Source organism: Doryrhamphus excisus, chromosome 15 (genome assembly GCF_030265055.1).
Source record: "Doryrhamphus excisus isolate RoL2022-K1 chromosome 15, RoL_Dexc_1.0, whole genome shotgun sequence".
NCBI classification, from domain to species: domain Eukaryota; kingdom Metazoa; phylum Chordata; class Actinopteri; order Syngnathiformes; family Syngnathidae; genus Doryrhamphus; species Doryrhamphus excisus.
This window is the reverse complement of record NC_080480.1, coordinates 12123376-12150208: the sequence shown is the minus strand read 5'-3', so window position 1 is coordinate 12150208 and position 26833 is coordinate 12123376. Positions and strand designations below refer to the sequence as shown.

Here is a 26833-nt window from a genome sequence, read left to right as displayed (position 1 = left end):
CATGTTTATACAAGCATGGGTACGATTCCAAAAATATTCACAATTTGATTCTTTGGCCCATACAGCAACATTTTTCTTAATTCTTCAGTCATTCTCAGTTATGCACAAATAAATACATCCCCAGATAATACAAAAATACAGCTGTGAGCTTCATAGTGTCATGTCCGCATGGAGAGTGTGTGTCATTTATTCGTCGTTTGGCTTACTGGGGGAGATGTTGCAGTGAATGTCCTTCCGCAGCAGGAGCGACACACAACTTAGCCAGCTGCGACTGGTGGGCAACTCCCCGACAAGCTCCCACGTGTCGGTCACGTCGCAGAACCTCTCGATCGTGTCGTGGTACCTAAAAGGTTATCAAAGTTGCACATTTTGTGTGACAGATGTGAAAGAATAAGCTCCCGCCTCACCTGTCCCATCCTTCCTCTCCTCCCAGGACGTAGATCTTTCCATCCAGCACAGCAGCACCGGGTCGGTAGCGTCGTTCTTTCATAGGCGAGCACATAGTCCACTGATTTGTCTTAGGATTGTAACACTCCACCTTGTCTGTGTTTTCCTTTGAGGCGTGCCACCCACCTACAATACAACAAATGGTCATGTTGCTATGGTGCCACGACTTGGATCCACTTTGAGAGGAAGTGAAAGCGGAAGATACCTATAACGTAAATTTTTCCTTTCAGCGTACAAGCTGCTGAACCAGAACGAGGAATCTGCATCGGGGAAACTTCCGTCCATGAGGCGGTTTTAGGATTGTACACCTGCGTGAGATCTGTGCCGTCGCCATCTTCCAGAACTGCTCCACCTCCATGGAGAAGCAATTAAAAAATAAATGTGCAATACTACGTTTTGTTTACTGCAATTTCACATTTTGGTTACTGTATAGGTTATTGTTTCTGATGTCCATATATTTACACTTATTCTGAACAGGACCTGCCACTTTTTTTATATTCTTATTCCTTGTTTTATTTTTACTTTCTACAAAATGCACTGTGGAGTTGCCCTCAAATTTTGTCGTATGCAATTACAAAAAAGGCGATTGTGATTCCAAATAATACATTTTGGTTACTGTATAGGTTATAGTTTCTGATGTACATATATTTACAATTATTCTGAACCACACCTGCCACTTTTTATATTTATATTCCTTGTTTTATTTTTACTTTCTACAAAATGGACCGTGGAGTTGCCCTCAAATTTCGTTGTATGCAATTACAATGACAAAGGTGATTCTGATTCCAAATAATAACAAACAACAACAACAAACACGTTTTGCTCCTAAAATAAAGTCCATACAAAATGAATCAAACTAGAATAAAATGTTCATACATCTGTATATAAATTGACCACTTTTACTGTATTTACAAATGCAAGGTATTAATGGAAAATACTACTTGACATGGCTGTTGGTTGTAGGTTGTGTGCAGCGTAATAAGTGACCATTTTTAATGCAATTGGCATGTGATGTGATGTCAGTCATGTGACTATGTGCAGGTTAGTACGGTGGCATACCACTTCAGAAATTTGACTTAGTCATGAACCTCCTACTCCCGCCACTTTACATCTTTTTATCATAACTTATAAATGTTGGCACTGTGTTTGTGTACATTGTGAGTCTATTTAAGTGAAAAAGCCCTGCTATGAGGAAATCAAAAGTACGTCAGTGGTATGTCCTACCAGTAACATAGAGAAGACCATCCAGGGCCACCACCGCAGGGCTTGTGACAGCCATCTTGACAGATTCTGTAAACTGCCAGGAGTTTGTGTGAGGGTTGTAGCACTCGACTGAGGCGAGACGATAGCGCCCTTCCCAGCCGCCCACCGCATAGACAAAACCGTCCAGCATCACGAGGCCTGCATGGACAGAGATTGAGAGACAACTGCATTATTTTTTTGCAGACTTTAAGGGGGGAGGAAAAAAAGGATACCCCTGTAATAGAGCACTTAAAGCAAGGTTTGAATGCAGACTCGTTTGGAATAGGCAGACTGTTCAATGGTTGGACTTACCAAGTTCAGAGCGAGCAACGTTCATAGGAGCCATTTCCATCCAAGAGTTGAAGCATGGGTCATAGCGCCACAGCTCCCTGCTGGCTGAGCCGTCAGGAAACTCCCCGCCTGCTAAATACAGAGTCGAGTCTACATGGAAAAAATGAGAATGTATCTTAGTTATTTTATCAGTTTTTGCGAGCTACTGACCGTGTTCAACCCACCCGACACCACCAAGCCGTGCTTGCTCACAGCAAAGGGCAGGCAGGCGAGGTTCTTCCACTTATTGGTCATGGGATCGAAGCTTTCCACACTACGCAGCACCACCTTGTCGTCCTCCCCACCGACTGTTATGATGACTTCAGATGTTCCTGTAGCCAGGGAAACAGAAGATTAGGACAAAGGAGAGCTAAGTGATTTTTTTTTTTAACCTGTGGATCTGCGCGGCCTTGTCCGGGGGCAGAAGAGCTCCCTGCGGCGATCCTTCAGCAGTAGGTAGTCTTTAGCCTCGGAGATGAGCCTCTGGCAGCCCTGGTTCTCCTTCACCACATCCAGAGACTCTATCACATCATGGAGGTAGTAAGGGCTGATGAGAGGTAAACGGACGTGCTCCAGGACCTTCAAGAAAGAGACGGAGTTTAAAAAGCTACATACAATCAGCTCACATCCTGTTTGGATCTCACCTTGTCAAAGCTCTGCTTGCGGGACGGACATTTATTTAGCCACAGCATGGCAGCTTCGAACACTAGCTCCTCACTGGACACGTTGACGTCATCACTGGCGAGAATTTCTGTCAGTTTGTCCACACAAAGTGACAAGAACTCCTCCTGCAAGAGAGTTCAAACAGACTCATTTAGGCACATGGAAATTAGTTTCTACAATGTTTTAATACAATAATTTAATAAAAGCTATGGCAGGACACAGCGCACCGTGCAGAGGTCTCACCTGTTGACAGACGCAGCTGAAGTGCTCAAGAATGTAGTCCATGCTCCGTTTCTCGAGCTGCTTACACGAATGGGCCTCAGCAAAGCAGTGGATCCCCACGCAGTTCATCTCATCCATCTGACGCTCCATGAAACGACAGCAGGCCTCTCGTACGGCCATCACATCCAGCAGATTGGCTGCAGCCAGCAGTGCCTGGGCAGAGCAGGGCAGTTTTAACAAAGGTGGTACGTTCTGATGTTTAGTACAGTGGAACCTCTGAGGAAGGACACCATCTGTCTTTTTACCATTGGTTATAACGGAAACCAAAAAAAAAGCAGTTTCTGGGTTAAACGGTTGGCTCAGAATGTGCAAGTATAAAAAAAAAGTCAATATTAAGCATAACGACAATTTTACTTTGAATATATATTATGAAATCACAAGCCTTAAAAATGTTTTAAAATCTCCCTCACTCGTAAACTCCACTTTGAGATGACAGGTTCATCAACAACATCCTTCCCCATGGACATACCACTCCAGTTCCTCGCTAGATGAGCCTGATCCTTGTATAGACTTCTTCATGGAGGACAGTTTTGTAAAAAGGCTTTGCAACACATCTTAAAACTAGAAAAGCATTCAAAGCACAGATCTCTGCCAATGAGCATAGTCCCCCATTGCGATTTACACCATAAATATTAAAACCTACATATTTAGATTGCTAATGTTAGCATGCTAACACGTAGCATAACAGTGCCGTTTAAAGTGTCTATGGAAATAAAATAAAAATGCTATGCTAATGCCGGCACATTAGAATGCTAACACCTAGTATGACAGTTCTAAAATAGCTAAAATGCTAGTATGCTAATGTTAGCATGATAGTGTATATGTGCAAAATGTCTTTAGTTGTTGGTTGATTACTTCGATGTTGGAACAGTCTTAATTGGTTGAGAAATGTATAGTAGTTAGAAGTCTGTAGATCAAAGGCATTCTGCCATTCGAAAAAATGGCAACGTCAAGAGAAGTAGGAATTGTTGATATGTGGAAAATGTGGCATGAGTGTCCTTAGTTGTCAGTTGAATACTGATGTTGGAGTTGTCCAAATCCGCTGTGAAATAAGCTAGAACTCTTTAGATCAAAGGCATTTAGCATTTCGCAAAAATGGAAATGTCAACAAAAATTTGAATTCTTGGTATGTAAAAAAATGCCATGAATGTCCCGAGTTGAATGTTTTGATGTTGGAACAATCTGAATCAGTCGACAAACGTGGAAGTAACTAGAACCCTTTAGAAAAAATGGAAAAGTCAACAAAAATTTGAATTCTTGGTATGTAAAAAAATGCCATGAATGTCCTGAGTTGAATACTTTGATGTTGGAACAGTCTGAAACAAGTCGAAAAACATGGAAATAGCTAAAACTCTTTAGATCAAAGGCATTTTCCATAAAGAAAAAAAGTGCCTATAAGTACTGCAAGTGTGAATGCTCCCAAAGACTCCATTGACCGTTTGGAGAGTTTCTCAAAATCGAGCTGGCGAGATAATAGCACATGAGCTACCTTGTCTAGTGCCACCACAACGGAAGAGGGTTAAAAAGCAACACGGAAAGAGAAGGAAACATGGACGCCTACCTGGACGTTTGCTTTGGAAATGTAGACCTCTGATGTATAGGCATAGCTCACCAGCATGCCAATCATCTGTGGCTCAACTCCATTGATTGCCACCCGCTCCTGCTTGGACTCCTTCAGGTCAGTGGTGAACATTGTCTGCAAGGGTGAAGAACACAGGTTATCAGGGTGAACTATTGTGAGGAAATACAGTATGTACCTGAAAGTAAGAGCTAAAGGAAGCCAGCACGATGCGATGACAGGGGAACTCCTGTCCGCCACAACACAGAGTAACATCACAGAAAGCATTGTAGAGCCGCAGGGTGTTGAGGCCCTGCAGGACGGTGTTGGGGTGTCTGGCCTCCACAAAGAGGTAGTCCTCGCCGCCCGGGGAGGCCGGAGCAGCCGGAGCGATGGAGTCCTCCTGGGTGTTGCCATTTAAAGACGGGGGGACCACCAAACCAGAGTTGACTTCCACAAGTTCAGACATTTCGGGCTGCGACGAGGAAACCTGGGGGAAAACCGGTGAGCATAACAAGAAATAATAAAAAAAATGTCCATCTGATATTACGCGTAAGCTGTTATATTTCATTGTATAGTAAAAAATAACACTAAGACAAGATGATGAAGACCACCGGCTGTTAGCTTCCTCACTGATTAGGCTTAAGTTAGCAGTGGAACCGCGATAGTGTAGCGGCCTGTTTTTGGACATAATAAATTAAAACACTCGATCATAGTCTTTTTAATTATGTACGGAGTGGTGAGCTTACAAACGCTGACGTTTTAATTAATAATGCTTATTACCTGCAGGCATAATCGTGGAGCAATCCTGAAGGTAGAAGGACTCTTCTTCTAGCCGTTTTATAGTGGCTGAAACACGACTTTTTAGGCTGATTACTGCCACCCTACAGTAATGGAGGGTAGTGCAGTGCAATGTTGACACTCCTTACAGCAGGGGTGGGCAAACTTTTTGACTCATGGGCCGCATTGAGTTAACAAAATTGTGCGGGGGGCCAGAACATATATTTAACACACATGATTTTACACTTATAATTTTAATAATTTTAATGATTTTTTGTATTTTTTAAATATTTTTTAAATAATTTTTAATAAGTTTTAATAAGTCTTAATATTTTTTAATAAGTTTTAATAATTTTGCAATAATTTTTAATAATTTTAATAATTTTACGCCTTGAATTATTTGTCTAATTTTAATTGTCATACTATCAGCTATATGTTCATGTTTCCTTTTTTTCAGGAGCACTTTAAACATCAGACCACATCAAACTACGATTTATTTATTTTTTTTTTTTACTGAATAAGACATCCGACTTGAAAGTCATGTTGCCAGCTGGTATGTTAAAAGTTGAAATACTTAAAAGCAACTGGCGGGCCGGATTCAAACGTTTGGTGGGCCGCATGTGGCCCCCAGGCCGTAGTTTGCCCACCCCTGCCTTACAGGGTCAGTGAAGGTTTTTTGTGTGTCAAATAAACATAGATAAAGACAAACACACTAATAAGTTCATTCATTCATTCATTTTCTACCGCTTTTTCCTCACAAGGGTCGCAGGGGTGCTGGAGCCTATCCCAGCTGTCTTCGGGCGAGAGGTGGGGTACACCCTGGACTGGTCGCCAGCCAATCACAGGGCACATATAGACAAACAACCATTCACACTCACATTCATACCTATGGACATTTTGATGTCGGCAATTAATTTTCAATTCATTTTCTAGCGCTTTTTCCTCATGAGGGTCGCGGGGGTGCTGGAGCCTATCCCAGCTGTCTTCGGGCGAGAGGCGGGGTACACCCTGAACTGGTCACCAGCCAATCATAGGGCACATATAGACAAACAACCATTCACACTCACATTCATACCTATGGACAACTTGGAGTCGCCAATTAACCTAGCATGTTTTTGGAATGTGGGAGGAAACCGGCAGGGGAAACCCACAGAAAACCCACGCATGCACGGGGAGAACATGCAAACTCCACACAGAGATGCCCGAGGGAGGAATTGAACCCTGGTCTCCTAGCTGTAAGGTCTGCGCACTAACCACTAGACCACCGTGCCGCCCAATAGAGAATTAATTATTCATAATTTGTGTTTATGTTGATGTAACATCTGCACGCCGTGTACAGTGGTGAGCACACAGGCCTCACAGCTAGGAGACCCAAGTTCAATTCCACCCTCAGCCATCTCTATGTGGAGTTTGCATGTTCTCCCTGTGCATGCGTGGGTTTTCTCCAGTTACTCCGGTTTCCTCCCACATTCCAAAAACATGCTAGGTTAATTGGCGACTCCAAATTGTCCATAGGTATGAATGTGAGTGTGAATGGTTGTTTGTCTATATGTGCCCTGTGATTGGCTGGGATAGGCTCCAGCACCCCCTGCGACTCTTGTGAGGAAGTGGTAGAAAATGAATGAATTAATTCATGTTTATGTAACAACTCCTTCCTATTTACCAACCAATCTTTATGTCAAGTATACTGTACCTTGTTTTTTATCAATTAAATTAGACACATTTTAAAACATTACAGTACTTTTACAAGCCTTACCTGCAATATTCCATTGATGGCTGGAGGCGCTGACAAAAAAAATGACAGCGCTATAGTGATACATTTAAAAGGTACGGTGATATACAATGTCATACAGCCAAAACTAATGTAATTAGAACCTTTAATTCATTGAACATCCAGCCTCCATAAGAATCTCTTACAGCATGTGTGACAAGACATGAACACAAGAAATGAACACATTTCTATATTTGTTGGGACTTGACTTGAGGAGGGTTTGTTGATCCTCTCCATACATTCCATTCATGCCACTCCTGTTCTGAACGGTATTATTCCAATGTTTGTGTTTTAGATAAATAGTTAGATAAATCATATTTTGCACTATAAATCAAACTTCCTCTCTGGAAAATGGCACAATTAAATGTAATCTATTATTCAGTTCTCACAGACAGCTGTCTCCCATGGCGCATGGGCGTTCCAGCGCATTCTTCCGACGTGAAACTGCTTCCAGGATCTTCTTCCTGGGCCCCAACTGGATACGAATGCTTTTCAGGTCTTCATCTGAGCAAAGCATGAGCGCCTCCAGGTCCATGTGCTCTCTGGTGAAGGCCAGGGCAAACTCTGACAAGGAGATGGAAGACAAGAAGGCATCCAGAGGAGAAGTCTCTTCCTCCTCGTCATCCAAGCCCAGATCTTCCTGCTCCCATGGGACATCCACGTTGGTGTTCCCCTCTAAGCCACAGATGTCTTCCTCTACCTCGAGTGTTTCGTTCTGAACGAGGTAGCCGAGGCTTTCATTGTTCCCACTCGGGACATCCTCTGTCTCCAGGCCCATCCTCTTCATGAAGATAAGACCGCCGAGCCCTGGTCTGTTGAAGATGGACTGTTTGACTTGACCTGAGTCTCCATCGTCTCCATAACCGACCTCTCCTTCCTCTTCTAGCATGGCCTCATCCTGCTCGTTGAAAACATCTAAGAACTCTGGATTCTCGGATGCCGCATCTTCCGGCTTGAGAAAAATAACATTTCCGTCTGCGCCTGATCCCTGCATGGTCCCCTTTTCTTTCTTCCCAAGCTTCTTCTGCAGTGTGCCTTTCACTCTGGCTGTCAGCGAGCCAGATTTATCAGAGGCGATAAGCTTGGAGAACTGCTCGTTGACGCCCATAACGGAACCCCCGCTTGACAAGGCCGATGTATCGCTCGCCTCCGAAACAGATCCGGTAGCGTCTGCACCGCGGTACATCTTATCCATCCTGCTTTGGTGTCTCCGCTTCACCTTCTCGCAGAGTTTCACCCGTTTCTCTGCTTCTTTGCCAGCCTCCTTCTTTAACCTGGCAACTCTCTTTGGGTTCTGGTTGGTCTGCTGTGAAGCTGCGCCGTCCAGGAAGCGCACACAATCCATCCGATCCCGCGACGCAGCGACGTCCATTGCTGTGTGCAAGTCGTTGTCCAACGCAAACAAGTTGGCGTCGAAACTCACCAGGAAGCTCAGGATGTGCATGTGACCGTTAGCGGCGGCGTGATGCAACGGCGTGTTTCCCCAGATGTCGCTTCTGTTGGGGTCTCCCCTGTGGGGCATAAAAGGACATTAATACTTAAAATACCAGTGGTATCATTGGCTCACTCTGCCTCTCAGTTATTCCATCACACCCCACGCGACACAAATGTTTTCACCCAATCCGTACAAACCAAGTCGTTCAAGCATGAATGAACAAAAACTGGTGATGTCTGATATTGGCTTTTTTGCCGAAAACCAATATAACGATATTGTGCAATTCTCAAGTTCGGATACCGATATCAGGCGATACCGATATGTGTAACATCACATCTCCTGTGGTGGAATAAAACCGCATGATTTTTTTAAAATATTGTTTTTCATGATCGGAAAAAATCTGAAACCGTTTTCAACCGACATCACATTTTTTATGTCCGATAATGATCGGTATTATTATATAAATAATATATATATATATATATATATATATATATATATATATATATATATATATATATATATATATATATATATATATATATATATATATATATATATATATATATATATTTATATAATAATAATCAGTATATATATATATATACTATATACTATGTTCAATGATTGAAAATGTACAGTAGTATTATATATATATATAGTATATATATATAATACTACTGTACATTTTCAATCATTGAACTAATTGAAACTAATGAAATATTCATATAAAATGTGAATTATATTTTTATTGAGACAAAAGGGAAAAAATAAATAAACCGCTAATAGTAATATGCTTGTGGGTGTTATTTAGTAGCCAACTTTATTCGTTTACAAACACTTTTCTCAGACATACATTAACATGTTCTCATATTTCTGTCTTGTTTTCAAAGTTCGATTTCAACGATTTCAAAGTTCTTTTTTTTTCGTTTTTTTTCCGATTAGCGCGTTTGCTAGCAAACATTGACTACAACAGGAAACGGCAAAAAGTTGATTGAGTGACAATGATCTACAGCCAATCAGGAGGTAGAACACAACGGGCGGGTTCATCCTTAGCCAATCGGGACAGCTGTGGCTCTTACATTTAGCCGGCTATTGTCTCCATTGTGAGACAAGACGGCAAAACAACTTATCTGCTTCAGCTGTACACATTTTCAACTCTCGCATGAGTATACACTACCCTCTACTGGTAGCAGTTGTAAATAGAATAAAACACCAACAGATCACTCTAATACCCCACAAGTTCAACCGCGATGTAGCGAGGGAACACTATTTTAGTTTAGATATTTTTAGCTAGTTGCAAACAGACCTTTAAGGACCAGGCATGGCAATTCTGTAAGTATATCATAACAAATAGGACATTCTCTGCTGTCAATTTGTGAAGAAATCCACCAGAAGAATAACTATAAGCTTGTGTCATCAATGTCAATAGTTGTCTCTTAGCATTCATACACTAATGCCAGAGTAATAGTTAAGCTATTAAGATATAAAGTCCTTTGTAGGTGCGCCACAGTGTTCCAGCAATAAAACTCCTGATAGCGAGACTTCCTCATAAATTATGGTGTGCACGGAAGGACCATCATTATTCCTGGCCATGTTAGTGATACAAGTATTGCCTTCAGCTGGGACCATAATCAATGACTATCGTGTGCCAGTGATGTGCTACAGTCTCCTTTGTTGCACCTAATGAGGGGATGGGAATGAAGATTAGCTATGAATGAAGGCTTCTTTTGTTTTTTGGATGGTAAAACATTTGGCTTGGGACCATCAGCAAGAAGTACTGCAAGAGTGCAGTGCAAGTATTTACTTGTTTTTGACAGACTGGAGTGAATAAAGTGCGTCAAATCCAACTCAATCATGTCACAAAACAAATAATATTGAAATAAAATAAATAATTGAAAATAAATAAATATGTTACAGTACACCAAGTATAGCAAAACTAATTAATATTTGGTATTGTAATGTAGTGTAGTGTAGTGTATTGTCATGTTTCATATATTTGCCCAAATAAAAAAATAAATAACATAAAAATAAATAAATAAATAAATAAATAAACAATATATGTGAACATATATTAATTTATGTTATACATAATAATTAATTTATCCATTATTTTAAGAAAAAATGCCAGGCACATTATTTGCATCATCTGAATGCAAAAAAAAAATCCCAAACAAACAAAAGAAATTCAATATCTTAATGCAAATTGTATTTTTATTATTTTTAGCGAGGTTATTCTTTTGGCACACAAATGGGAGATGAAGCACATACAAAAAAATTCTCACCCTCTGCTGCAAATGAGCTGGAGTGCATCCACATGTCCATGAAACGCAGCCAGCAAGGTCGGTGTCATGCCATCCTCGTCCGGTGAATTCAGATCTTTTCTTGTGGCCTCCTTCAAAAGGTCTAAGTAACCATCAATGGCCGCCTTGTGGTACCGAGACATTGTTGTTCTCTTCCAGGGGTGAAAAGAAACAAAACCGTTCACTTTTCTTGTCTCTCTTCAGGCACACAGAAAGCAGCCGGACCAAGTGAGCTCATGGAGGGCGTCGTCATGTCAGCAGCTCAGACCCATAAAACAATAGCAAAGTCCAGTTTGGTGCTCATGCACATGCCCAACCTCCCATTACGTGGCAATTAGCCTTATTAACACCTGCTTTAATAATTCCATACAACTCTTTCCTCTTATTACTTACAATGTAATGTCAATGTAATATAACTGTAATATAACAGTTACAAACCCTCACTGAGCAAGAAACTCAAACAATGTACCAGTGAGTTTAACAAACAATACAAGCAGTGCTATGTATTTATTCATTACACGATATTTTTTACCCCTGTATTTATTATTATCATTGATTTATTGTATTTTTTATTACTATTTTCCGTACAAAATGAATAACACAGCTCTTTGTTTTGGATGAATTACATAAAATAATACTAATACAGTATTGCGGCCTTGAGTGTGAACAGTGTAATCTTCTCATTAGCCTCTAGATGACGGTAATGAGTATTCTATTTTCTGCAACGAAGAAGAAAAAAATGCGGAAGTTCAATCCAAATGAATGAGAGTACTGTTAGCGGTAGTACTTGTAGTTCTTGTTTCTGCTTGTGTGACAGTTTGCCATGTACATGTGAATGTTTGACATTTCACTAACCATTTACTTTGTAAAACAAACAGGGATAACACACACATACGTTTTTTGTTTCCTCTTTTTGTCTTTACTCACCGTGAGACGCTGCAAAAATGTCCGCTAATGGAAGCTCGATTGCCGGACTGTTGTCTTACGAGACACTGGTTCACGCTGTGGCAGGTGCAATGGTGAGTCGAGATAAGTGTGATAAGAACACACTATGTGGCCCTATGAAGGTTGGATGTGCATGTATTTGTGTAATGACACTATGAAAAAGTGCAATATTATTGAGTAACTCAACAAGTGTCTCGGTTGTTGTCTTTTCAGGGTAGCGTGACAGCAATGACCGCCTTTTTCCCTTTGGACACAGCTAAGAGTCGACTGCAGGGTGAGTTGTAGCTCAAAATGTATGGACTTACATTCACTTTTTACTTACTTTTCTTAACTACACTACACCCAGGTGTTGAAAACCACTCGCAATTTCATTAAGTACATCTACAATTGACAAGAAAGGTACTTTGGTTGAGTTTTCACCATATTACATATCCTTCTGAGACCATTCATTCATTCATTTTCTACCGCTTTTTCCTCACGAGGGTCGCAGGGGGTGCTGGAGCCTATCCCAGCTTTCTTTGGGCGAGAGGCGGGGTACACCCTGGACTGGTCGCCAGCCAATCACAGGTTTCCACCCACATTCCAAAAACCTAGCATGTTTTTGGAATGTGGGTGGAAACCGGGTCGTAGGTCGTACGATCGTAGGTCTGCGCGCGAACCACTCGACCGCCGTGCCGCCCCTTCTGAGACCAATAAAACTAAAAGCTGCATTTTTTGCATAAAATAATAATATTATAAAATAATATAATATATGATATATAATATAGGGCGACACGGCAGTCGAGTGTGGAGTGTGGAGTTTGCATGTTCTCCCCGTGCATGTGTGGGTTTTTTCCGGGTACTCCGGTTTCCTCCGACATTCCAAAAACATGCTGGGTTAATTGGTGACTCCAAATTGTCCATAGGTATGAATGTGAGTGTGAATGGTTGTTTGTCTATATGTGCCCTGTGATTGGCTGGTGACCAGTTCAGGGTGTACCCTGACTCTCGCCCAAAGACAGCCAAGATAGGCTCCAGCACCCCCCGCGACCCTCGTGAGAAAAAGCGAGAATTAATGAATATATAATAATAATAATAATATATAATAAAAACATCCATCAAGCTACCCATTTTCTATGCAACATAACCTTTTTAGTAATACTCAATGTGCTTGTGTGTGTATTTGTTTTGCAGTTGATGAAAATCGAAAGTCAAAATCCACCCCAGTCATTCTGGCCGAGATCGCCAATGAAGAGGGCGTGTAAGTATTCTGGATTATTCTACAGGATATCCCAAGTCAAGTCAACATTTGAATATTACAAATGACAAATTCTTCTAGGTTGGCTTTGTACAGAGGCTGGTTCCCGGTCATCTCCAGCCTGTGTTGCTCCAACTTTGTCTACTTCTACACCTTCAACACACTCAAGAGGCTGACAGCCACTGGGCCGCACCAGTCAAGACTTGGCAAAGACCTGCTCATGGGCATTGTGTCAGGTGATCACATGTACACTCACTTCATTAGGTATGCCTGAATAATTTGAAATATTAACAATGGTACCATTTTCCACTGTATAGTATCAACCCTTCCACTTCAACATTGTAATGATTTAGTAGTTGAGGTACACTCCTGGGAAAAAACAGCTGAAACTAAACATGCCAACAACAACAATGGCTGTTGGGGACTAATTTAACCCAGCAAGGACAGAAAGAAAACACTCTGCTGTAACAAGGTGGAGACTGTGGAGTATAATACCACTATATTGTCAATATAACCAAAGTCCATTGCTTCTTTACTGACAACCATTAGCACGTAATGTAAGCCACCTAAGACACTGAAATGAGCCGGATTGGGCATCGTTAAGCACTCCTCAGTGTGACGCATTGCAATTGTAGACCATTGATATAAAGCAGTAACATCTTGTTAAGTTACTACTTCTCATGAATACTGCTTCAATGAAAACTGAGAATTATCATACTGTATTTGTAATGTATTGTGCCTGGAGAGTCATTTTCTTGCCCACGCAGGAGCAGTGAATGTGATCCTGACTACCCCCATGTGGGTGGTCAACACTCGTCTGAAGCTTCAGGGAGCAAAATTCAGGAATGAGGACCTTCATCAGACACAGTACAAGGGCATCTTTGGTACGCGTGTGCGCGTCTGCCTGTCAACCGCATCTTTTGTGTCACTTCATCATGTGTTTCCTTTTTCAGATGCGTTCTCACAGATCATAGCCAACGAGGGAGTGGGAACTCTGTGGAACGGCACTCTGCCTTCGCTCATCCTTGTCGTCAACCCGGCAGTGCAGTTCATGTTCTACGAGTCCATGAAAAGGAGGGCAGGTCAAGGTGGGAGGAAGGTGGGAGGATTACATTGATCATGGTCTTGGTGTATTTGTTTTGGACATGCTTCACAAGTTACAGTACATTAAGGAATTACCCAATAGAGTAGTAGCGAAAATAAACCGTTTGAATAATGATGGGGAGATGAGGCTTTTTTTTATTAACCAAACTGTATGGATACTGTGTCACTGTATTGCTCAATACTGACACCTGCTGGATCGCAAACCTCAATGCAGTCTCGTCGGCCCCGTTCCTCTAGCTATCCAGTATCTATCTATCTATCTATTATCTATCTATCTATCTAGTATCTATCTAGTATCTATCTATCTAGTATCTATCTTGTATCTATCTATCTGTCTTGTATCTATCTATCTATCTTGTATCTAATATCTATCTATCTATCTATCTATCTATCTATCTATCTATCTATCTATCTATCTATCTATCTATCTATCTATCTATCTATCTATCTATCTATCTATCTATCTATCTATCTATCTATCTATCTATCTATCTATCTATCTATCTATCTATCTATCTAGTATCTATCTATCTAGTATCTATCTATCTATCTAGCTATCTTGTATCTATCTATCTATCTTGTATCTAATATCTATCTAGTATCTATCTATCTATCTATCTATCTAGTATCTATCTATCTATCTATCTATCTATCTTCTATCTATCTATCGATCTTGTATCTATCTATCTATCTATCTATCTATCTATCTATCTATCTATCTATCTATCTATCTATCTATCTATCTATCTATCTATCTATCTATCTATCTATCTATCTATCTATCTATCTATCTATCTATCTATCTATCTATCTATCTATCTATCTATCTATCTATCTATCTATCTATCTATCTATCTATCTATCTATCTATCTATCATCTAGTATCTATCTATCTATCTTGTATCTATCTATCCATCTATCCATCCATCCATCCATCCATCCATCCACTTTTTTTTTAACTATTAGGCTGTATTCAACCACAAAACAGACAAAGCCATGAAATGTGATGAGAGAGCACTGTATATGCTACATACTTATTCCATCTTTTGCCATCATGAGCAATAACGCAGGCAGACTATAGAAACTAAATCTAAATGATAACCCAGCTAGCACATTTCCACAGATATCTTCTGCAGAGATCTTCGTCATTGGAGCCATCGCCAAAGCCATCGCGACCACCGCTACGTATCCACTGCAGACAGTTCAAGCCATCCTGAGGGTAAATATATGAACAGATGTTCCCATGTTTTAGCACACATAGGCACCAAACCGGGGTATGTTTTATTATTGACACAGTTGTTCCTCGCTTTTTCTTGAAAACGACTGCCAGAAAGTGTTTATTTTTGTATCTTGACATGGGCTTCCCAAGGAAACCAGAGTAAAGCAGCAATGGGAAGATGTTTTGTTATCGGAAGATGTGTAAAATGTACACTTTTATGGCAATACCCCGCCTTTGCGGGTGTCTGTGTAAAAAGCCAAAGATGGCGTAATCCAGCATCTTCTGTTACAGCTCTTTTGCAGGATCTCTTTTTATATATGCATTGTAAAACATAGCGGTGTGTCCATTTTCAACGTGTGCTGTCTTATCAGTTTGGCCAGTACAAAGGTGATGGGAAGAGCGGCCTGATGGGGAGTCTGGCAAACATTCTCTCCCTGCTTATGGATCGAATCAAGTGAGTACTGCTCGCACCATTTGACCTACACTGCATCAAAAAAGTATTCAGATATTTACAAACATATTTGTATATTATGTGCCACATTATGTGATTGATACATAATCTTTGTGCTCTCTTCATGACAGAAAGCATGGCCCTCTCGGGCTCTACAAAGGCCTGGAGGCCAAGCTGCTTCAGACGGTGCTGACGGCCGCCCTCATGTTTGTCGTGTATGAGAAGATCACCGCCGCCACTTTCAAACTGATGGGCCTGCACAGGAAGCTCAAGCAGTGAACTGCAGACGTGGTTGCAACACTTGAGAGGTGGGATTGGTGCCTTTTTTAATGGATACAGATACCATGAAACCAGAAATAGGTGAAGTACATTACATACTTGCCTATTTAAAAAAAAAAAATAACGGTTTGGTTAGCTTGTTAAACCAACTAAACCTGAGAAATAACACCTGATTGCTGCTGCACGTGTAATAAAACCATTCCTCATATGTTAAGGGAAGGCCTAAGATGAGTATTTAATACTGCCAGATTAAAGGGGTGACTTGATAGAAACGAAATACAGGTTGTGTGTGTCTAAGGTGCTTTTTGGGGTGTTGATTAACACAAACTAATGATGTATCATGATTGTCAGTATGAACTCTTTGAACAGCAGGCCAGTTTCCTTTAGTAACATGATACTGTTGTCTATAATTGTCTATTAATTGTTGTGTATGTCCAGATTTTAAAGTTACTTTTGTCTGCAAATGACACAAGAATGGGGCAAAAAACTGGAAGACACTGTGATGAAAGATACAAATTACTAAATGTAAGGGGTGTCAGAGTTAAGGTTGGGAATCGATGGGAGCAGGAACTAACATTTTCTCCAGGGATCGTTCTTTTTATTTTCAATTCCGAGTTTCCACGCCCAGAAGAAATAGCGGCGATCAGTTGGGTAAAATTAACCTGTCTCACGACAGTCTAAACCAGGGGTGGGCAAACTACGGCCCGGGGGCCACATCCGGCCCGCCAAGTGTTTAAATATGGCCCGCACGTTCTTTCCAAACTTAACATACAACCTGATATCATGGCTTTAGCCAACCTTTTGATGGTTTAGGTAGTTTTTTTTTTATCATTTTTTTTATTTGATGTGATCTGCTGTTTACAAAGTGCTCCTGAAAAAAGGACACAAGCACATATACATAGCAGGTTGCATGACACTTACAGATACAATCATTCCAGGGGGACTGTTAGAATTATATGCGTAAAATATATAGTCTGGCCCCCTGTCAATTTTGTTAAATGAATGCGGCCCGCGAGTCAAAAAGTTTGCCCACCCCTGGTCTAAACCCAGCTCACGTTCCCTATTAGTGGATGAACAATCCAATGCTTGGTGAATTCTGCTTCACAGTGATAGGAAGAGCCTTGCATTCAAGAACCCTGACTTAAAAAAGAGGTTCTGCGTTTGCTAGACTGTTAAATTTCTCACTAGTTATTACTACTCTATTAATACAAGTGCCTGTAGTGCAGATATTGTGCCGGTACATATTTAGCCAATATTAACAAAAATGTGGCACTGGATCTCTCTTTCTCTCTCCCTCCCTCTCTCTCTCCCCCCCCTCTCTCTCCCCATCGCCCTCTCTCTCTCCCTCACTCTTTCCCTCCCTCCTGTGCCTATTAGAGCTATATATATATATATATATATATATATATATATATATATAGTTCATTTTAATGACTGGTACCATAACTGTATATTACCTGAATGAACATGACAACATAGGATACCTAAAAGCACTGTTTTCGGCAGCACAATGCCATAGATGTTGATGGAAGAATTTACAGCAAGTCAAATTATGAATTGTTGTCATTGTATTTGTCGCAACAAATACTCCTTTTTAAATTAAAGAAACAATGGTGGGCTCATCATTTTTTTTAGTGTGACTGTATACCCACTGTACATACAGTCACAGAAAAAATGACGAGATCAGCCCTGTTTTTTTTAGTTTCTTGTTCATTTTAATACCTGACACAACTAAAGGTAACTTTTCTTTGGACAAATGATGACAATGCTTGAGCTGCTGATGTAAGAACTTAAGTGATTTTGGTTATCATCAAGAAAACCATGGAAGTTGCTCGATATCAGCTCTTAAATTAAACTCCTTTGAGCTATTTTTGTTATCATCTTTACATCCGCCCAAACAAGTACCAGGTATTAAAATGGATCAATAAACAAGGCTGCCTAATCATATTCTCCATGACTGTACATACATACACACACAGTGCCCTCCAAAAGTACAGAAACAGTGAAGTTAATTGCTTTATTGTAAAAGATGAGAGCCATATTATAGTACAAAGAAAATCACCGGTTTGAACGCACCCATTTTTCATGTATTTGAAGTGTTGTTTTGTTGCCTGGGGCGAGTCCGATTGTACAGTTTATTCAATCAATAAATAGCACTGAATGTACCTAACCCTAATCTTAAGGTTTTGCCTGTTCAGACTGCATTTAGAGGTAAAAACAACATAAAAATCAGAGAGTTGTCATTGGGAATCAGAAAGGATGCAAAGAAACCACCATTGGCCTCAATGTTGTAATACTTCTGGAGGGCACTGTATATAGAGTACACACAGTATGTATAAAATATGTACAGAAACACTTCCTTTGGTGCAATATTCACATGGAAAGTCCTATCTTCTAATGCAATTCTTACTTGAAGCCATCTTGACTTATTTGGAATTTGTATATAGATATATTGTCTAAAAAAAGCATTCTGTCAACAAAAAAACAGTACTATTTATTTCTAATTTTATTTTAATAATATCAGTGGTTGAATAAAATTTTCCCTAACAATTCCAATTGGGTGCTTATTTTTTGGGCTTGGGAAGATACTGGAAGCTGACCAGAAGCAGGACAACACACATGACCAGAAGCACATGACTTTGTTATTGATGTTTAATTGGACCAACTGGTACACAAGATGAAAACATTGCAGAGTGTGACTCCTAATTAACACACAAATGAGTGCATTATATAAATGCCTACTAGGAACTATGCTAGGAGGGGTGGTCTAGGACTCATGCTTCATCACTTGGAGGGGCATGACACACAGACTACTACTTGTAGATTTAACCAAATAAAAATATACTGCAAACGCATTGAATAAACAGTGGAAGCAGTGTCAAATATTTTCGAGGTCTGTTGTATATAAAGCGTGATCTTACGTCACTTTCAGTCGGTACGTTTCATTATGTGACTGTCTGCCATTTTTTTTTTTACATGCCTGACTGGCAGCATCACGCTAGTTCAGAGCTACAAGTGGCTATACGTTCATGGAATACATCAATCATCCATCACATGCAGCTCACCAGCACAGCTTTAAACAAAATTTTACTTGAAACCCTGTAATGTAAGGTAATACGTGCAAAATTTGAAGCCATTTGGGGGCTTGTTTGTGACTAGTTTAAAGCATTTTATATTGATAGATATAGCCCTATATATATATTAAAGTGCTACTTTAGTTTAAGATGCTGATTGGTGAGTAATTAGCTTTCAATTTAGCTTGCTACGTCACGCTTTTGGTACCCCTTCCAGGAGAGTGAGCCACAGATGATTAATAGATGAGGCCCAATGATTTCATGCTAAGCATAAATGAGTACTGATGTGTGCAATGATCTTTTAGATCATTTCCTTCACGTACCAGTCTGGTAGGAAAGAATAAGAAGAGTCCTTGTATACTGTGCAGATCACATCGGAACAACATGGTCTGAGGAACCTGTACACCACACTGCAATAGGTAGAATACGTGTTCAAAACAGGCTAAAAAAATAATAAAAATTTATAACTCACCGCGGATTGTCTTCAGTTGCCACGCTCTTGACAAAAGACAGGAAGTCGCTGCAGAAGCAGTTGACCTCACCCTGCTCAGAAGATACAAATGCTCTTTGCTCACGTGAACTGCGTTGACATCTAACAACAACAATGTACCTGTACAAGCCCTGGAATATCGCTGACTTCATAAGTCTTCATGGACACAACAACGTCGTCATCATTCCGGAAGCCTGTGATGATGCGAGGGACCCCAAGAAGGAAGGACTGTGCCCACCACTTGAGGAGCAAAAACCTGATGAGGAAATTAAGTCAATCCAACAGCAAGCCGGTGGAAGATGAGGTTGCCGACTGGACTGCATTCACATTTGTGATACTGTGTGAAGTTTGCATGTTCTCCCTGGAGGTGTGTGCATTTTCTCCGGGAAGTCTGTCTTCTTCCTAAGTTTCGGAAATATGCATGGTAGGTTAATTTGATACTCTAAATCAGGGGTCTCAAACTCAATTTACTTGGGGGCCACTGGAGCTAGGGTCTGGGTGAGACTGGGCCGCATCAGGTTCCCCCCCCAAAAAAACGCATTTATTAAAAACAGAAAATTATACAAACTTTTTCAGTGCTTTGGTTCCGATTTTCTACAATAAAAGCTCTGATAAAACATTCCACTGTTCTCAAATATCTTAATTTTTTATTTTTCTGCACAAAATAAGATGAAAAATAAATAAACAAATCAAGAATAAAGAAAATCAATCAATCAGTAATAAATAAATATAATATTAATAAAACGGCAAATAATAAAAACTTAAGAAACCACATATGACTATGTGACTATGGTGGGTAGATAAATTATTTTTTTCAGATTTAAATTAACAAAGCATTATTAGAGCCCTGTAGACATGACAAAACACGACTATAGTCACATTTATACTTTTTTTTATTTATTTATTTTTTTTTATTTACAACATATTGCGCAACTGCAGGGTCTTGAGACACATGCTAACTCGCAAACTAGAGAGCTAGCGACCGGCTTGTGACCAGTCACCATAGTGTACCCCACCTTTTGGCTGAAGACAGCCGGGATAGGCTCCAGCATGCCCACTGTCACAAGTGACCAAAGCCAGTAATTAGGATCCCAAGATGCAGAGGCGACATAATCCATCTAACATCTATTACAAAAAAATTAAAGAGTCAAAAACAGAATACAAAAAGCGAAATTTACAACACATACATCAGCGCTAGCCATGAGAATAAGAACATAAAATGATAGCATGGAGAAGGTATAACTAGAACCAAAAACACAGAGGAAAGCCAAGCAGGAATAACATTTGCAACTAGAAAATTCCCACGGAAATTTTAATGGGCATGCAAGCTGTGCTGTGAACCTTGGGCCTGGTGTCGAGCAATGGCGTGCATACATTACATAAGAAATATAACAAAAAAGCTAACATGCTAACTGTTAGCTGCTAACTGCTAGCATGGCATTCTATAGCAAAAGAGGCAAGGCGGTCTTACAATATCCTTGCATCATGCCACGTCTGTATTAGCCTTTAGATGTGAGGAATACAGCTAAAATGTTAACATGCTAGCGCCGAAAGTGCCGAGAAAGCATTCCTACAGCATGCCATATATATATAGGCCTTTAAATAGGAGTAAAATAGCCAAAATACCTAAATGCTAACAGTTATCATAGTGGCACTGAGCAAGATAGCATAATATGGCGAAGTGCCAAGGCAAATCCATAGTGTCCATACATCATGCCATGTGTGTATTTTTATCTAGATATGCATAAAATAGTCAAAATGCTAACATGCTAACAGTTAGCATGGTAAAAGTGTTAAGGCAATCCCATAGTGTCCCTACATCATGCCAAGTGTGCATTTGCCTTTAGACATGAGTAAATTAGCTAAAATGCTAACGGTTATCATGCTAGCACCTAGCAAGAGAGCCTCAAGTACCGAAAGTGCCAAAGCTGTCCTATAACCTCCCTACATAATGACATGTGTGTATTTGCATTTAGACATGAGTAAATTAGCTCAAATGCTAACATGCCAACAGTTAGCATGTTAGCACCTAGCAACATAGCATCAAGTAGTGAAAGTGGCCAGAGTTGTTTGCACTAGCGTGAGAGCCGAGGTGGATTTTGGCCCTGCTCACACGTTCTTCTGACAAAGATAGAGCCAAAACTAAACATCCTACGAAAAAAACTAATTAGCCACAGAGAGAGTTGAGGAGTTTGTCTCAAAAACGAGCCATCAATCACGTTTCTACGTGACCGTATGGCTGAGTTACAAGGCTGTGAAAAGTCTGTAAATTCTCGTTTTTTTTTCCCCTTTGGCATGTGCTGTTTCTAAAAGTAGAACAGGCGTACCTAATCTAGTGGCGTCGCCACAGTTACACAAAACTTTCCGAAAAATAAATACAGAAGTAGTCGCTAGCGCCACGATTCCGTCGGTGTAACATGTGTGGGGGTCCTTCTTCCGGTTTTGGCCGCATTATGCGCACAAAAAAATGTAAGATTAACATAACGTTTGGGCGGCACGACGGTCCAGTGGTTAGCGCGCAGACCCCACAGCTAGGAGACCAGGGTTCAAATCCACCCTCGGCCATCTCTGTGTTGAGATTGCATGTTCTTCCCGCGCATGCGTGGGTTTTCTCCGGGTACTCCGGTTTCCTCCCACATTCCAAAAACATGCTAGGTTAATTAGCGACTCCAAATTGTCCATAGGTATGAATGTGAGTGTGAATGGTTGTTTGTCTATATGTGCCCTGTGATTGGCTGGCGACCAGTCCAGGGTGTACACCGCCTCTCGCCCGAAGACAACTGGGATAGGCTCCAGCACCCCCCGCGACCCTTGTGAGGAAAAGCGGTAGAAAATGAATGAATGAAAATGAATGAATGAATGAACATAACGTTAACGTTTAGCTTTAGAAGGAAAGGACTAGTAAGATGGGCAGCTCTGCAGTGCATGCCCATAATAACAAAAGGCATTGCTGAAAACCAAGCAGCACAACCAATCGCCAAGGTACTCAGCTATAGGACATTTTTTGTGAAAATAAAACGTCGAGTATGATTTGAGTATCTCCGAAATCGCTACCAATTTCAAAATCTGGTCACCTTACATTTTGTCAGATGTGCATGTCAGCTTGCTCGTGATCTTGACATACTTCTGATGCTACTGATCTTTTTTAGTCGTCTTCAGGTTAAAGTAGCAGGCTGGTGGATTCAAAGCACCGGGATTTTTATCCCTGCAGTCCACCAAGCCGCAGAACAGGAGGCTGTGATTTGAGAGGCAAGATTGGACCACGGAGAAGAAGGCCTCATTGAAGTTAACCACGCCATTGGAATCCGGTGGACTGTCAATTTCATCTTCAGGGGACAAATAGTACATTGAATGTTACAGAACAGAACCCAGAGTACAAACCCTCAAATCAACCCTCCTACCTGAGCACAAGTACTTGTGAAAGTTTTGCCTGCTGTATATAAGCCTCTTCTCATTGTCGGTGCGGCAAAGTCTATTTTCACGAGCTGCTTCTCGCTCTATTTCATTGATGTAAAAGATTCCTCGGAACTTGGTGACAGCAAGCGACCAGCTTGACGCCTTGTCATATGGAGTAGTCAGCAGTTTAGTCAAGCGGCCGCGGGATGTCACAAAGTCAACATCTCTGAGGCAATCTCTGAGGAAAGGAAATGGCAATACAATCAAATCAAATCAACTTTATTTGTATAGCACTTTTCCTGCAAAGAAATGCAACACAAAGTGCTTTACAGAATTAAAACAATTTCCACAATTAAAAGGAAAAAACAAAGAAACAAAAGAAAGCCCCTCCTTCCCACTCTCCATACTAGACCCCCACACACACACAATCACACAATCACACACAGTAGGGAGACATGGCATGGCACTGAGGAACAAGGAAACGCCACCTTTGGCGCCGTCCACACTGGGAGGAGCCGTGCCATCGGAGGACCAGCACCCGGGCCCCCCGACTCCGACAGACAGGCGGACCCCCACATTAAAGGGAGGAACCCCCAGGTGGCCCGGGTCGAAGGGACCCAAGGATGGCACCCCCTCAGCAGACCCCGACACAGCCCCCAGTGTGGAGGACCCCCCCTGAGGAAACACTGGAGTTAAAAGCTGAAGACTAAGAGCATAAAATAGGACTAAAAAGATAAAAACGTAACACTGGAGTTAAAAGCTGAAGACCAAGAGCAAAAAAAAAATATGACTAAAAAGATAAAAACAAAACACTGGAGTTAAAAGCTGAAGACTAAGAGCATAAAATAGGACTAAAAAGATAAAAACATAACACTGGAGTTAAAAGCTGAAGACCAAGAGCAAAAAAAAAAATATGACTAAAAAGATAAAAACAAAACACTGGAGTTAAAAGCTGAAGACTAAGAGCATAAAATAGGACTGAAAAGATAAAGACATAACACTGGAGTTAAAAGCTGAAGACCAAGAACAAAAAAATTATGACTAAAAAGATAAAAACAAAACACTGGAGTTAAAAGCTGAAGACTAAGAGCATAAAATAGGACTGAAAAGATAAAAACATAACACTGGAGTTAAAAGCTGAAGACTAAGAGCATAAAATAGGACTGAAAAGATAAAAACATAACCCTGGAGTTAAAAGCTGAAGACCAAGAACAAAAAAATATGACTAAAAAGATAAAAACATAACCCTGGAGTTAAAAGCTGAAGACTAAGAGCATAAAATAGGACTGAAAAGATAAAAACATAACACTGGAGTTAAAAGCTGAAGACTAAGAGCATAAAATAGGACTGAAAAGATAAAAACATAACCCTGGAGTTAAAAGCTGAAGACCAAGAACAAAAAAATATGACTAAAAAGATAAAAACAAAACACTGGAGTTAAAAGCTGAAGACTAAGAGCATAAAATAGGACTGAAAAGATAAAGACATAACACTGGAGTTAAAAGCTGAAGACCAAGAACAAAAAAATTATGACTAAAAAGATAAAAACAAAACACTGGAGTTAAAAGCTGAAGACTAAGAGCATAAAATAGGACTAAAAAGATAAAAACGTAACACTGGAGTTAAAAGCTGAAGACCAAGAGCAAAAAAAAAATATGACTAAAAAGATAAAAACAAAACACTGGAGTTAAAAGCTGAAGACTAAGAGCATAAAATAGGACTAAAAAGATAAAAACATAACACTGGAGTTAAAAGCTGAAGACCAAGAGCAAAAAAAAAAATATGACTAAAAAGATAAAAACAAAACACTGGAGTTAAAAGCTGAAGACTAAGAGCATAAAATAGGACTGAAAAGATAAAGACATAACACTGGAGTTAAAAGCTGAAGACCAAGAACAAAAAAATTATGACTAAAAAGATAAAAACAAAACACTGGAGTTAAAAGCTGAAGACTAAGAGCATAAAATAGGACTGAAAAGATAAAAACATAACACTGGAGTTAAAAGCTGAAGACTAAGAGCATAAAATAGGACTGAAAAGATAAAAACATAACCCTGGAGTTAAAAGCTGAAGACCAAGAACAAAAAAATATGACTAAAAAGATAAAAACAAAACACTGAAGTTAAAAGCTGAAGACTAAGAGCATAAAATAGGACTGAAAAGATAAAAACATAACACTGGAGTTAAAAGCTGAAGACTAAGAGCATAAAATAGGACTGAAAAGATAAAAACATAACCCTGGAGTTAAAAGCTGAAGACCAAGAACAAAAAAATATGACTAAAAAGATAAAAACAAAACACTGGAGTTAAAAGCTGAAGACTAAGAGCATAAAATAGGACTGAAAAGATAAAGACATAACACTGGAGTTAAAAGCTGAAGACCAAGAACAAAAAAATTATGACTAAAAAGATAAAAACAAAACACTGGAGTTAAAAGCTGAAGACTAAGAGCATAAAATAGGACTGAAAAGATAAAGACATAACACTGGAGTTAAAAGCTGAAGACCAAGAACAAAAAAATATGACTAAAAAGATAAAAACAAAACACTGGAGTTAAAAGCTGAAGACTAAGAGCATAAAATAGGACTAAAAAAGATTAAAACATAATCCTGGAGTTAAAAGCTGAAGACCAAGAGCAAAAAAAAAAAAAGACTAAAAAGATAAAAACAAAACACTGGAGTTAAAAGCTGAAGACTAAGAGCATAAAATAGGACTAAAAATATAAAAACATAAGAAAAGTTTAAAAATATTAGTTAAAAGCCTGATTAAAAAGGTGCGTCTTTAATCTTTTTTTAAAAATGTCAACATTCTCCGCAGTCCTGAGGCCCTCCGGCAGGCTGTTCCACAGGTGGGGGCCATAGTGGATCAATCAAAGTCGGATCCAAGCAAAATAGTGTGTCAGTGTTGTAATCTTACGATGATTCCTTGTTGGCCAAGATCCACCGGAGGATGCGATTCATACAGAACTTCTGACTCTCATCTGACTCAACGTAGTGGTCATTGTAGCCGTCCCTCAGGTCAAAATGCGGGGCTTGGTCGGGTTCCACATAGTATTTCAACTGACTCCTGTCATGTCTGAATCTACCCTCTGAGTCAATTGAAAAGGAACCCACCTCAACTCGTTGATCGAATGGCACCATGTCTTTATCATAGTGCTGTTTTTGGGTACTGATATACATTGTTCTCTGAAAGAGAGAAAAGAATCAGAATCGCCTTTATTGTATGTGGAATCAAACTATGGAATGGATTGAGTAAGACCCTCAAACAATGCACAACGATGAGCCAATTCAAGAAAGAATACAAGCAGTTGATGTTTGCTAAATACAAGGATGAAGAGTCTTGAACCAGTCATGATGTGCTATACATATCACTATATTGACACTTACTATGGTACCCATTATGTCATTGGATGGTCATATCACCTCGTACTTCGGCACAGGACAAAAAAATTAAAAAATTTCAAAAACAGTTTTTTCTCCTTAGGAAATCATGCAAATTGAAAAAAAGGGTCTAAGGTCAAACTGTGGCCACTATAAACCCTTTTAAAGTATCACTGTGGCATTCTTGGCTGAGTGAATAAGGAACAGTGAAAAACAATCTTCCTTAAAGGGGACCTATTGTGATTTTTCCACAGTAGTATTGGACTATTGAAAATAGATTTTCATAAACCCTACGTTTTAAAGGGGACCTATTTTCCACTTTTCTGATCTATAAACCCAGTCATGATGTATATCACTATATTGACAGTTACTATGGTACCCATTATGTCATTGTATGGTCATATCACCTCATACTTTGTGCTGTATGTGACAAAAATAAAATAAAAA

The 26833-nt window shown here is 40.0% G+C and overlaps 4 protein-coding genes across 4 annotated transcripts; 1 reads left to right on the top strand and 3 right to left on the bottom strand.

Moving 5' to 3' along the window:
* Positions 1-186: 186 nt before the first annotated feature.
* On the bottom strand, positions 187-4657 carry si:ch211-256e16.3 (kelch-like protein 20). Its single transcript, XM_058049725.1, has 10 exons — positions 4526-4657; positions 2926-3117; positions 2664-2807; positions 2412-2598; positions 2205-2351; positions 2002-2130; positions 1672-1848; positions 683-799; positions 408-573; positions 187-343 (listed from the first exon to the last, which is right to left on the bottom strand). The coding sequence occupies exons 1-10, from the start codon at positions 4655-4657 to the stop codon at positions 187-189; spliced, it is 1548 nt and encodes a 515-aa protein (XP_057905708.1).
* slc25a17l (solute carrier family 25 member 17-like) lies at positions 4359-16261 on the top strand. The gene is made up of 10 exons (XM_058049806.1): positions 4359-5026; positions 11745-11830; positions 11970-12030; positions 12930-12996; positions 13075-13229; positions 13761-13877; positions 13947-14092; positions 15221-15316; positions 15688-15770; positions 15899-16261. Exons 1-10 carry the CDS (start codon positions 4915-4917, stop codon positions 16044-16046), a joined length of 1071 nt encoding a protein of 356 aa, XP_057905789.1. The 5' UTR covers positions 4359-4914; the 3' UTR covers positions 16047-16261.
* On the bottom strand, positions 7184-11105 carry anks4b (ankyrin repeat and sterile alpha motif domain containing 4B). Its single transcript, XM_058049804.1, has 2 exons — positions 10794-11105; positions 7184-8584 (listed from the first exon to the last, which is right to left on the bottom strand). Exons 1-2 carry the CDS (start codon positions 10952-10954, stop codon positions 7459-7461), a joined length of 1287 nt encoding a protein of 428 aa, XP_057905787.1. The 5' UTR covers positions 10955-11105; the 3' UTR covers positions 7184-7458.
* Positions 16262-19151: 2890 nt separating the features above from the next.
* Positions 19152-26276, bottom strand: LOC131103436 (decapping and exoribonuclease protein-like). Its single transcript, XM_058049724.1, has 6 exons — positions 25923-26276; positions 23012-23244; positions 22747-22936; positions 19731-19866; positions 19593-19663; positions 19152-19530 (listed from the first exon to the last, which is right to left on the bottom strand). Exons 1-6 carry the CDS (start codon positions 26183-26185, stop codon positions 19422-19424), a joined length of 1002 nt encoding a protein of 333 aa, XP_057905707.1. The 5' UTR covers positions 26186-26276; the 3' UTR covers positions 19152-19421.
* Between the last annotated feature and the right edge of the window lie 557 nt (positions 26277-26833).

Coding starts and splice junctions, on each gene's coding strand:
- si:ch211-256e16.3 (XM_058049725.1), bottom strand. CDS start 4,657: ATGTTCACCACTGACCTGAAGGAGTCCAAGCAGGAGCGGGTGGCAATC. Junction 2,808..2,925: donor TCAGCTGCGTCTGTCAACAG/GTGAGACCTCTG, acceptor ACTCTCTTGCAG/GAGGAGTTCTTGTCACTTTG. Junction 800..1,671: donor TGGTCTTCTCTATGTTACTG/GTAGGACATACC, acceptor TTCTCCATGGAG/GTGGAGCAGTTCTGGAAGAT.
- LOC131103436 (XM_058049724.1), bottom strand. CDS start 26,185: ATGTATATCAGTACCCAAAAACAGCACTATGATAAAGACATGGTGCCA. Junction 22,937..23,011: donor TCACAAGTACTTGTGCTCAG/GTAGGAGGGTTG, acceptor TGTCCCCTGAAG/ATGAAATTGACAGTCCACCG. Junction 19,531..19,592: donor GCAACTGAAGACAATCCGCG/GTGAGTTATAAA, acceptor TACCTATTGCAG/TGTGGTGTACAGGTTCCTCA.
- slc25a17l (XM_058049806.1), top strand. CDS start 4,915: ATGGAGTCCTCCTGGGTGTTGCCATTTAAAGACGGGGGGACCACCAAA. Junction 11,831..11,969: donor ACGCTGTGGCAGGTGCAATG/GTGAGTCGAGAT, acceptor TTGTCTTTTCAG/GGTAGCGTGACAGCAATGAC. Junction 13,230..13,760: donor GCTCATGGGCATTGTGTCAG/GTGATCACATGT, acceptor TTGCCCACGCAG/GAGCAGTGAATGTGATCCTG.
- anks4b (XM_058049804.1), bottom strand. CDS start 10,954: ATGTCTCGGTACCACAAGGCGGCCATTGATGGTTACTTAGACCTTTTG. Junction 8,585..10,793: donor CAGCTCATTTGCAGCAGAGG/GTGAGAATTTTT, acceptor TATGCCCCACAG/GGGAGACCCCAACAGAAGCG.